The 12,927-nt window shown below is 44.3% G+C and overlaps 1 protein-coding gene across 1 annotated transcript in view; it reads right to left on the reverse strand.

The window, feature by feature from the left end:
- Positions 1 to 927: 927 nt before the first annotated feature.
- jph3b (junctophilin 3b) overlaps positions 928 to 12,927 on the reverse strand; it is a 33,942-nt gene continuing 21,942 nt past the window's right edge. The window contains exons 4-6 of the mRNA XM_035157240.2: positions 11,819 to 11,943; positions 9,902 to 10,896; positions 928 to 4,428 (exon numbers count right to left, since the gene is read on the reverse strand). Of these exons, the coding sequence (XP_035013131.1) occupies positions 4,348 to 4,428; positions 9,902 to 10,896; positions 11,819 to 11,943 (1,201 nt within the window). The 3' untranslated portion in view covers positions 928 to 4,347. The remainder of the gene's footprint in view (positions 4,429 to 9,901; positions 10,897 to 11,818; positions 11,944 to 12,927) is intronic.

The raw sequence follows: 12,927 nt of genomic DNA on the forward strand, positions 1-12,927 counted from the left end.
ACAGGTGATGAGCTTTGAACACATTGATCAACTTCAGATTTGTAAAATGTTTTGCTCTTTATCAAGTGCAAGTTTTTCAGTAAAAAAAAAATCTGTGTAAACACTTAAATAATAATGTGACATTCATTATGATAATTATCAATATTGACTGATATGAATATTTTCATCATGATATAGTTTTTGATCATATCGTCCAGCCCTAGTTTAAGTTGATTAAAAAAGCAGCAAAGTATGAAAAGGTTTTTTTTCCCCAATTAAACTCAAACAATAATACTTTATCAAAATTGTAGGAACCTAATTTAAATCAATAGATTCATTCTTCAACCGACTAAATACAACAACATTTATCGAATATATGAAAGTGTTTATTTTGATATAATGTTTGGACGTATTGTGCAACCCCTCATTGTCATGTAGTGTAGTTCATAGCTGTGACCGGAGGATGGCGTCATAAGGCCATGTCGCAGTCAGTGTATGAAGAAGTTGATGCAGCAGCACGTGAGTTGTTGCATCCTCCACATGAACCTGTCTGAGCATGTCTGCACACAGGTGACGAACACGTCACTCTCTAAAAATAATCCACATCTGTGTGTGTGTGTGTGTGTGTGTCTGCGTCCCCCTTATCATCTCATCAGTTCATTGACAACGTTGGTCTCCAGTGGTAAACTCCGCCCCCTCAACGAACACGCCCCGCCCCCACCCAACTACGTTGTGCAGACACATGAGGAAACAGGAAAATTCACTTAATGTTGCCATGGCAACCACATCCCTGCCTCTCAACCAGGGTGGTACCACGCCCTCTCTGCATCGAGGATGGTGCCTAATGCACGCACACACACACACACACACACACACACACACACACACACACACACACACACACACACACATCTCCATGACTTCAGAGGGCGTTATATAGATTTCCTGAAGACTTACTCTGACCTTAACCATACCTACTACTTACCTAAACCTTAACCTAACCTTAAAAACACATCTTCACCTTAACCTAATGATTTACCTCGTGTGGACTTCCTGTTCTCAAAAGGAAGACAAGTCCCCATAGTGTGATTGATTTAGGTCCCCACAATGTAGGTTATAACTGAACCACAAACACACGCACGCACAGAGATAAAAAAAACACAAGAGCCACAAGTCGTTTTCTTTCCAACACTTTCATTATTTTCTCCACACAACTCAAAAACAAAACAGAGTAATTCCCAGAAACATAAAGAAAGAAAGAAAGAAAGAAAGAAAGAAAGAAAGAGAAAGAAAGAAAGAAAGAAAGAAAGAAGAGTGAAACTATAGAGAGAGAGCTTGGCATGCTGTAGCATGCTGCAGACTAAGGGGGTGGTGGCGCAGGGCTTTGTCACCAGGCTGATGTCGTACAGAAGAGCTTCTCAAACCTGTTTCTGTCTGGGACCCAAAATGATAAATAAACGTGTTAATGTTCGGCCTCTCACGATGCAGGCACGTTACGGAACTGTTGTAATAATGTGGTGAAACGCCAGAAACGAACCCGCTGCTGGGTTTGAGTTCCGATCCATACTTTGAGAAACGCTGTCGGACAGAAAGAAAAAACAACAGCGGTACTCTCCCTGCCCGCTGTAAGTTGTTACCAAGGGCAACAGGCTCAGCCGCCCCATCCCATCACATGGAAGGAGGGAGATACACACACATGTTCACACACTTCGATGAGCATCCATGTGCACACATGCAAACAAACAGAGGTTGGTCTGCCAGATGGGTTAGAGGGACTCAGGAGAAACCCAGTGTCTTCAGTTGGAAACAGACAAATTGTTAAAGGTGTTTCTGACGGTTTTCTTTTCACTGATGGTCCTGGACAGGTGGAGGAGAAGCTGAGGAGTGGAGGCAGTAAATCGACCTCCATCCTGGCTCCTGCCGCCCACGACGCTACAACAGACTCACATCATTTCATTTAATATTATCTCCAAACGTTCTGCAGCGAGTTTCAAGTTGTTGCTGCTGTTTTAATCTCCTGTTACTGCTCCGATCAAAACGTAACGTGTCGCGTGTGCTCCTGAAGAGTTTTGGATTCTCAGATTCAACGCACAAATAAGATATTAAAGTACATACGCATGCATTGTTGTAGTTTTATCAATTGGCACTACAAAAGCAAGGCAGGTGGCGACAAGTGAGTTTATTCCGACATCATGCAAGTATAGTATAAAAGATGATGTCTTCAGGTTATGTTTTGAGAGAAGCAGTAGGAGACGGTGAGTTATCAAAGCCATTTTGTCTTTTAAGCCGTGTTTGTGTTGCTCACTCTTCACTAAAGGGAGAATTTTGTCTAAATGCTTCTGCTGGTGGTGAAGTGGGCGCAGGTCTTTGCCAAGGACGGTCATCAGTGAACTACCACCAACTCAGAGGAAGCTCCATCTCTGAGTGGTCCGTCTGTGTGTGTGTGTGTGTGTGTGTGTGTGTGTGTGTGTGTGTGTGTGTGTGTGTGGTCTGTGTGTGCGTGTGTGTGTGTGTGTGTGCGTGTGTGTGTGGAGGTGGGAGAGAGTGGGAGGGAGAGACCGAGCGAGCACAGCTGTCAGCTGATGCTAGTTGGCTGGATGTGGATGAGCAGTGACTGTGTCTTCATGAGATGCTCTCGCAAAGTTCATGAACAGCGTGAAAGGCCACTGAGCCACTTGGAGACCACACAAACACACATACACACACACACGCACACTACACACACACATACACACACACGCACACACACACACACATACACACACACATGCACACACACACACACACACTACTGATGAAGGTTGATACAATGAAATACAATGAAGGTTGTTACAGGTGCAAACACATTCGCTATCTGTACAAAAAATCCATTCACACACATGTACACTGCTGTTATACTGTATATATACAGAATGCAGAGTTGCACACATTAGTACATGTACCACACACACACACACACACACACACACACACACACACACACACAACACACACACACACACACACACACACACACACACACACACACACACACACACACACTCTTTCTTACTCCCTACACAAGATGAAGAGCGAGGACCAGTGACTGAGAGGGACTGGGTGGATGCACGGTGTGTGTGTGTGTGTGGACTTGTACTTCTATCTATGTGAGGACCATGCTATTAGACCCTACAAAGTGAGGACACTTTGGACAAGTGAGGACATTTTGGCCGGTCCTCACAAATTCAAAGTTCTGTTTGAGGGTTAAGACTTGGCTTGGGTGAGAAATAGGTTTGGATTAGGGTTAGTGTTATGATGCATTCACATCAAACGTGAAGCCTATTTTTTTTGCGCACTGAGATTACTTTCTCCTGGAGGAGAGGGTGAAATTCCCCGAGCTGTGTGCGTCTCTGGATGGTCTCGTGGACGCACACACAATGACGCTGGCTTGTACAACGCAGCAACTGCTGTCAGTTCAGTCAGTTGTCCTCCTCTCCTCTTTTCTGGAGGAGAACGGGCGAATATTTGGTTGTTGTTTACTTATGTTGCTAACAGGAGTAGTGGGCGTGAACACAAACGAACCTGGGGCGAAACTTGGGCGAGTAACGCAACACAATCTCATTCGGTGTGAACACAGCATAACGGTTGAGGCTTGGCATTCCGTTGTGAGGTTAGAGTGAGGGGCCAGGGAATATATGATGCCAACAAATGTCCTCTCAAAGCTGGAAGTACAAGTACGTGTTGTGCGTGGGTGGACAGGGAGCCATCAACCAACCATGTATCCAGGCAGCGCACACTTGGCAGCTCAAGCAACACACACACACACACACACACATACACACACACACAGACGTTGAACCATCAGTAACAACACCTGGGCAGGCACCTGGGCAGGTGGAAGGAACCAAAAGGCAGGAGTCATATAAAGAGGGGTGGAGGGTTACAAAATAAATATATCCATCAACATATTGTACATGAGATAAAATGTTAATAAATAAATTAGAAGTTACAAATCTGTTGAAAACTATGATTTGAAGATGAAAAAGTCTGTCTCGTCAGTCCTGTCTGCAGACAGTGGAAGCAGACGTCTCAGTGGCCGGGGAATCGAACCGCTTCAGCTCACTTGAGTCTATCGGTGAACTACTGAAGCTCACTCAAGTCCATTTCCTGGACTACGTTATCTCCCTCTGGGCCGGTTCACCCCTCTTTCATCCACTTCTTTGCAGCCGGACCAGCGATGGCGGCGCCGCTCCTCGGTCCTGGTCGAGCTCCAGCCGGGTTGCAGTCCTTTCACCAGGAGCACGGAGGGGCGGCAGATTCGACATGACACTCATATGAATTTATAGTTGTTGTAGCATAGATAGGCTGACTCTGAAAGCAGTGCTGTCTTTAAATAAAAAAGTGAATAAACAAAATAGCCACTCCGATGTTGAGCAGAATCACCATGACAACCAGGAAAGAGCTGTAGGCCTGCGTGGGAGAGAGAGAGACAAGGGGAGCATGTCAATAATAAGAACACACACACACACACACACACAGTATATCTAACACATACAAATATACACACAATCCTTTATACTCGACGGAGAATGAAACAGCCAATACATTTTAATTAACTTAACAAATATGATAAACAGAACAGTAAGATTAACTGAAGGGAAAGTAAAACTGCCTGTTTGTTTGTTCTGTGGTGATGCTGGTTGCAGTTTTAACTATTTACATTCACTGCAGCTTTAAAGTGGTCACATGACTAATCACATATATATATACACTCAGAGCTGAAGTAGACATTTACCCCAAAGTTTGAAAAAGAACAACCTTCTATTCAGTCTTTTTTTTCTGCACCAACATATGTAAATGTGTTTATAAAAAAGTAACTTTTATTTGATTCTTTGTATCTACAAGAGAAATTAACATGTGAAACTAACAACAATCTGATACATTTACAATGTTTGAATAAATGCAGTACATTAATATGGATTACATAATGAAAATAAAAAACTGGTCCGTCAGAGATATCAAGAGATATTTCACAATAAGGACAATTAAGTACTTTGACACTGACAAATTAATGCCCGATTTTTTCAAATGAAACGTGAATAAAAAGCTTTTTCTATAGCTTATTACAAAGTTTCCTCTGTTAACATATTACTTATCTTGATGATATTTTGCCATCACTTCAAAAGATGCCTGAGGTTTCTTAGATTTGAATGTTTTACTTTCAAATAAAGTACTTTCTGTTTTAATAGTTTGATAAGTATGAGTTTTTCATTGTGTTACTGGTTATTTATGCAAATCCAATAAAAGAAGTAAATGGAAAAGTAACTGAGCAGCAATGACGACATATGTACGCACTGCAGGTTTGAAGGAGCAATTTGCATCTTATGATAAATAATAATAATATCAAATAATAATTCAATCCTGTGTCGATCCCACAGGGAAGCCCACCTTCTCTGACAGAGAGGTCAGAGGTCAGGCTCGGCTGCAGAGCAGCAGCCTGCAGCTGGTGTGGAGTCAGTGTCTTGCTCAGTGACACTTCAGCAGATGCTGGGTGACAACCTGGGTCGTGTGGGTGAAGGCCAGTCGTTCTGACCGCCTGTCCACTCCAGGTGAAACCAGTATATTCACTTACATTCACATTGATGCAGCAGTTTTTTTTTTTTCAACCCCATGTAGAATCTTGTTTTACTGGTATTAACATCAATTGAGAGGAACTCGGTTTTTAATTACGTCTAAATCTGAAAATAATTTGAACGGGAGCTGCAGTGGGAGGACGAGGCTTCAGTAACATTACACACTGATGTTTAGCTGCATTGGTGCAACATTGTTGTAACTGAACGTGTCCAGAGCAGCTGCTAACGAGGTTTCTGCCGATGAACCTGGTGATAGGCTTATCTCAGATCTGTGTCACAGTGATTACCGGACCACAGGTGGATGAAATCCTCTGATCATCTGCTTTTTCTCAATCCATTCAGTGAGAGAAATGTATGATTTATAATTTATATAGCCGCACACGCTGTTTTACTGGCATAGAAATATTCATAAAACATTTCCTGTGGTTTCAAGTGATTGGCTGATTACCGAATAATTAGATTATTTTTCAATGTAATTATTTAATTTGTGCAAAATAACATAATCATTCACAATTAGTATTTTGAGTGATTAAATCATTTGAAAACTCTCAGATCTTAATGCTGGTTCCTTCTTTCCTTCTTGCCCACAGTTAGAGGTTATATGTGGTTTTTACTGTTAGATGTTGGTGATTTGTTTCTGAAACACTTTTTATCCTGTTTGTTGAAATCCTCTTCCATCAATAAATAAAGTCATCTGAAAAAATAAAAAAGCCAATGTCTGTGGCCCTCGTAGGTAATAAACACGACCAAATGAAATGATTGGCTGCCTCCCACTAACTCTACCTTACCTCACTCGTTTTGGGGGGGAAATAAATGAAGGTGTGGGAGTTTAATGTTGATGGATTTAAGCACATTATTGCCTCCTTACATTTATTTATATCCATGTTCTATAGTAATGTATTATTATATCAATCAATTTCACGCGGCAGTGACTCATATAGCGCTCGGAAATCTTCTACAATTACTGTGTTTCTTCAGTCCTCCAGTGTGACTAAGTGATTTCAGACTTGACAATAAAAATACTGAATGTTATTTACTTTTCTACAACAGAGCTGATTTATTCTTAATCCCCCTGGTGAGTAAATCCTGAGAAACGCACAGAGCGCAGAGCAGAACTCTTCAGGGAAACCAAAGATCAGGTTAAATATAAACCCAGTAAATGTGCGACTGCTCGTTCGGTGTCCAATTCCACCATTAGCACCGTTTTAAAGCACTTTCTTCTCGGGATGCCATCTTTTTACCTTTACAGCACCTTTCAAAGTAAAATTATCAGAAAGGTAGTTTAAACTTTGCCTCGCATTAAGAGCACACTTCTTTCTGGCTTGGTATTGAACATTGGCACTAGATGAAAACAGTGAGATGTAGAATCACCCTTAAGCTACTGGACTGAATACTTTCTGTCCCAACTGGTAAACTAGCTAAGTGTACTTGTCATTTTTACCCTTCTAATGGCACAAACTTTTCTACAACTGATTAAAGACCACATCTATCCTAATCAAAATTCTGATGCTCTCGTAAAACATGTCACCATCATTTTAGAAAATACTGCAAAAGTGTTCAACAGACATATCTCTGACACAGACACAGAGACCTTTTGCGCACTTTCATCACAATAGAGCTCTTCACTGTAATATTTCCTATTGTGGCCTCCTAATGAAAGATTTAGATAAACTGCAGAGCAGCCGAAATGTGCTGACCAGTCTGAGAGGACACACTGTTCACACACTCACAGATTCTTCTTCGTACATATTCAGATTCTGCTCTTGGGTTTGAAGTAACTCATTGAACTAGTAATTATATACATGTCAAACGTGATGTAAAGATGTATTCCTGCAAATCCGTTCATTCATCTTGCACCGTCCTTTCAGTTGTTCCATGATCCGTCATTGAAGCTGGAGATTTGGTTTTAAAGTTGTGCAGCAGGTCTCTACTTGCTGCTCAGGTCGCTTTAACAGTTTCAGATAGAAATCTGCAACCAGCATCTCCACAGGCCAAGAAAACAGCCCTTTCCAAACAGACACTGCACTGCTTCTTAAAAAGCAACTATATCTATGTCCTAAAAACCACTGGAGAAACAGGTTCTAGTGCCTCTGATCCTCGAGCTGCACAATGTGTTGACATTTTCCCTTGAAATCTTTAAGATGTGCGTATCTTAAAGTCACTGGTTTACACGCAAAGCCACGACTCATATTTAATTGTAATTTCAATTCTTAGATCTCACTGTCATCGTGTTAAGTGATGTTACTGCGGGCCAGGGAAGGTTCGGTCGTCTCGGGACACATCTTGCTGTAATTACGAGCATCTCTGTGTTCCGTGATGACGACTAGTTGATGTCTTTGAGTTGACACGGAGGTGCGGTGCTATTTTGGTACAGAGGTTTCATGCTGCACAGGATACTGTCACAGAGTACGCATCTTTTTTTATTGTTTCTTTAGCATGGGCAATCCTGCATGACACGCACAGTATAAATAGAGTTCATCAGATGGATTGATTTAGGAGGACCTCTGTGTGTGTGTGTGTGTGTGTGTGTGTGTGTGTGTGTGTGTGTGTGTGTGTGTGTGTGTGTGTGTGTGTGTGTGTGTGTGTGTGTCACCCGTGTTCACATGGTTTCCGTTGCGCTCCCTGTGTATATTTATCTAAGTGTGACAGTATCTGTGTATGCTGTGAACCTGTCTTACACAAATCTCACTTGCTCCTCTGCAGCTGCAAACACACACACACACACACACACACACACACACACACACACACACACACACAAGCACCCCACCTCCACTCACCCTCACCTCCTTGTCACTGACAGACGCCCACCGATTGGCCGCTGTTGAAGCCAGGCATAAGCTGTTCCCTAGCAACAGAGCGCTGGTTAACCAATAGGGGGCCGTCTGTGAGGAAGGGGCTAGTTTGCCAATCTGCTGTTACTAAGGTGCACAGAGGACCGCTGAGGTCTGTGTGTGTGTGTGTGTGTGTGTGTGTGTGTGTGTGTGTGTGTGTGTGTGTGTGTGTGTGTGTGTGTGTGTGTGTGTGTGTGTGTGTGTGTGTGTGTGTGTGCGTCTTAGATAACCAACTTAACTCAGAGTCATCACATTGTTTCAAGCACATGAACAAGTTGTGATGAACTATATTTAACAGTCTATACTAAATTGTGCAGTATTGTGTGTGTGTGTGTGTGTGTGTGTGTGTGTGTGTGTGTTTAGAATGTGCTCAGTGTATATACGTCTGTAGCGGATATTCAATGTGTGGTTTTCACTCGCTGCCGACTTTCCTGTTGGTTTCATTAGCTAATGCTGCGGCCGTATTATCATCCAGGATTACTGTGGTTGTGTCCGTCCACCGGCCCGAACCAAGACGTAGCCAAAACACTATATTATCACGGTGTAATCCTGCCGCTGCTCGCTCATAGCACAAAAAGATCTTTCTTTATTTCACAAGGTTAAACGCGGTGCCTCTCCCAACCAGGATTATCTTAATATGTGGGATAACATTGTGTTATGTCACTGGGGATGGGATGTATCCTCATGACAGTGGGCAACTAATCCTTTTAGTCAAATCAATGTGTGGCAGTGACATGACAGATATGACAAATGCACCATACAGCTGCTGTCCAGTGACACATGTCGGCCCAACAGCCATGCAGAGGCTCCAACTGATCACATTCAAAGATGCTAGAATCAATGTTTTTATGTCAATTATTAAATTGGTTGCGAAAGATAATCGCTATCGCAATAGCTTCATAGTTGTTTAACTCATTTTTGCGTTCACCGCCTGCAACTTTGATTTTACTTTACTCTTTAGTCTCTTTTCCAGCAAATAACATCTGGTTCTTGATCCGGTTCTGTTCCAGGTTCTTGGATCCTCGGTGCTTCTGAGTGAACCAGCCTGTGTTTCCACTCGTTTTGCGTGAATTGCAATCAAGGATGCATTATTAATAAAGGCCATTGCATTCATTACCTGCACGTGTTGTAGTACTGATGTTGTATTTGACCGCTGCATTTTCTTTCTCTCTAACAGTTTGTAACAAATTAGCTGTTTGACTAAGGCCCCACCCAAAACAGAGAGATCATAGGCAAAGGATTATGGGATGCGTAGTTCCTTCACTCTTTAAATAGTAATGTAAGCAGTCTTGTAATTTTGGCTTTTTTTATGTTTCCAATTTTCTTTTGCTCTGAATCAAATGTTTCATGGTCTTGATTCCTCTCGGAGCCGGTCGGCCTGGCAACAGGCTTAAAACTCTCTCATAAGGATTTTCTGCAACGTGAATGTATAAAATAACCTTAATGGCAGAGTTGTTAGTGCCGTGTGAGTCTTACCGAGTTGCCTTTGCTCTGCGTGAGGCTTTGGTCCTGCTGCTCCTGTGAGATGGGTGAGGACTTCAGAGGGGGGGAGAGGGTGAGGTCCCGGCGCAGAGGCCGTGAATCCATCTTCTCCCCCGGTCTGTCCAGCTTGTGCGCTGAGTCTTTCCCGCCCTCCTTCCCCTCTCGTCCTTCCCTCCCCTCCCTCCCATCACGGTTCTTGTGTCTCTGTCGCTGCACGGGGTGCGAGCGCCCCTCTCCGTGAGCGGGCCCCTGCCTCTCCTCCCCGTGCCCATGGGGCTTGTGGGTAGTGGAGTCCCTGGGCTGTAAAGGCTTCATCTCCATCTCGTAGTTACTAATTTTCTCCTCGTCCTGCTCCAGCAGCCGGCCCCCCCTGCTGTGCACGCCCCTGTGCCCCGACGTCCAGGAGGCCGACGAGGACGACTCCGTCCACCTGTCCCCTCTGGCCTGTCTGTGATTGGATGAGCCGTGCTCCCGTGACTTGTGATTGGAGGAGCTGTGTTTGTGTCCGTTGGTCCGACTCGCTCCACGTCCACTGACCACGCCTCCTCCTTTTGACAGCATCCCTCTCCTCTTGTCCTCACTCCAGCTGTTGGCCCGCGGGTACTCCCCCTTCCCTACTCCCCCTCCGCTGCCTTCACCTCCTGCACTACCTCCCTCCATCAACACCTGGATCTCTGTCTTCCCTCCAGCCCCACCCTTCTCACTCCTCTCTGCTGCCTCCTTCGCCTTGTCTCCATGGTCCACAGCGCTCTGCCGGTGGAAGCGGGCGCTCTTGGTGCGCTGGGTCGGCCGGGCCGGGGGAGGCGGAGTGTGAGGAGGTGAGGAGGAAGGGGGACTGAGGTCAGGGGTGGCTGCGTCATTGGAGGGGTCGTCAGAGGCTGCACTCTTCACGTAAAGATCTGGGCTATCGGCTGTGCCGGCGCTACTCGACAACCCCTCGCCCTCCACCTCACTGGACACTTGACGTTTGGGACGCTGCACCTCCATACCTGCGAGAGACATCACAAAGACAACAGGGAGGATGTGAAGCTATGAAGCACTGATTACTTGTTTGAAAGACATGATAGCACAACAGCTATCAGTGCAAACACAAACACAACGCAGACACAAAGGGAAAGTCAGTAAAAAGCAATCGATAAAATGTAGCAGACTCAGACAATAAGCTTCATAAAGACGTCACAGGAGACGAGGGATTGCAGCATTAAAGGGGCGAGTATTCCATAAAGTGGGGGCCACAGCTCGAAAAGGCACCGTCCTCGGGTTTTATTGCCGGTTTGAGGAATAGCAGACATTTCTGTTCTAAGAGCCGGTTGACCGCATAAGGGAGGAAAAGGTCAGAGCGTGTTGGACCCTGTAAGGCTTTAAAAGTCAGGACCAGTGTTTTTTAAAAGGATGCAGAATTGAATTGTGTAAAGAGGATAGAACTGCCGTGATGTGTGATCTCTGTGAATTCCTTGTTAGAACACGAGTAGCTGCATTTTGATTTTGATCTCATCAGTTTTAAACAACTCAATACAACAGGAAACACAACAGAATGTCATCGGCAAAGAAAATGATAAGAGATGCTGCAATATAACACCCAATGATCTGTCCAAGAGGCAGCATTCTGTATGTAGAGTGTGTGTGTGTCTGTGCGTGTGTGTGTGTGTGTGTGTGTGTGTGTGTGTGTGTGTGTGTGTGTGTGTGTGTGTGTGTGTGTTTCACGGTGCATGTTCTTGTGGGTTGGATACCTGCAGTGCTGTACGAATGTGACTGACAAAGACAGAGACACAAAGCTGGAGGGTGGTTGGCACTGACCTTTATCAACAACCCACACACACACACACACGTTTATTTGCTCATACATGTGTAGGCACACGTGTTGTGTATATCTCTGCCTATGTGAGTGTGTGTGTGTGTGTGTGCGCTCACCGTTTCCTGGGTGCTGGAAGGAAGGGGAGAACTGCTTGGCGGTGACCCTGGCCATGCGACTCTCGTCCTGGGCTTTCTGAGCCGCTCCCACCGCTGCCTCTGCTTTTCCCTGCGCGTGGGCCGTCCTGACACAGAGGACACAACAGAACTAGATCAATAAATAGAGCAAATGTTCATTTCACAACATTTCAAAATGAGAAAAAAGCCGGATAACGTTATCGTGCACATGTTCAACTCCCTTCATAGTCCAGTTCCAGGGGACTTGCAGCAGGAGTTTAGACGATTTCTACAGTTTATTTGATCATGTGACTTCGGCTTGGACAGCAAAGGTTTAAACAACAGCTGTTTGTTTTTTTAAATTAGTCTTTTGTTGTAGAAACTTCTGGCATCTTCTTGGTGGGACGAGTTTTGCGGTAACAGACAGTAAATCATGGTGACTAATTGTTTTAAGAACAAAGTACAGTGGAGATGAACAGAACAGAACAGAAAACCATTGTCCAAAGATGCTGTGGATGAAAAAAACCAGAGGAAATGACCTTTGGAACAATAAAACTACAACAGTGCAGCTCGGTGTTTCAGTTCCCCACTGGCAGAGCTGGGATTTGTGGGTGAACCCAGGTTTAAAACACACAGGACACAACCAGCTCACCTCCTTTAACTCTGTACTGGGTTCGTGTGTTTGGGTGACGATACTTTGAAAGTTCAGCTCACTGTGTGAAAACTAAACATTATTCAAAGAAGCTTCTGTTGACCTGGTTGGGGCCCGTTAGAAAACAAGATGTGACCAGCAGCGTCCAATACACTTAACATCTTGACTAGTGGACGTGAGGTAATGAAGCCAGTATGAGAGAATACAGCAGGAAATCATCTGTTGGATTCAACGAGAGGGACTTGTTCATTGTCCCAACATTTTCTGGAGCTAATGTCTTAACACGACTAATTTCACCAAGTTTCTCTGTCTGTCTGTCTGTCTGTCTGTCTCTCTGTCTGTCTCTCTTCTGTCTCTCTCTCTGTCTCTCTGTCTGTCTCTCTCTCTGTCTCTCTGTCTGTCTCTCTGTCTGTCTGTCGGGTTTCTCACATGTCCTTTGTCTAACGGCTCCTTCACAGCC

The sequence above is a fragment of the Hippoglossus stenolepis genome, chromosome 5 (assembly GCF_022539355.2).
Source record: "Hippoglossus stenolepis isolate QCI-W04-F060 chromosome 5, HSTE1.2, whole genome shotgun sequence".
Lineage (NCBI taxonomy): Eukaryota > Metazoa > Chordata > Actinopteri > Pleuronectiformes > Pleuronectidae > Hippoglossus > Hippoglossus stenolepis.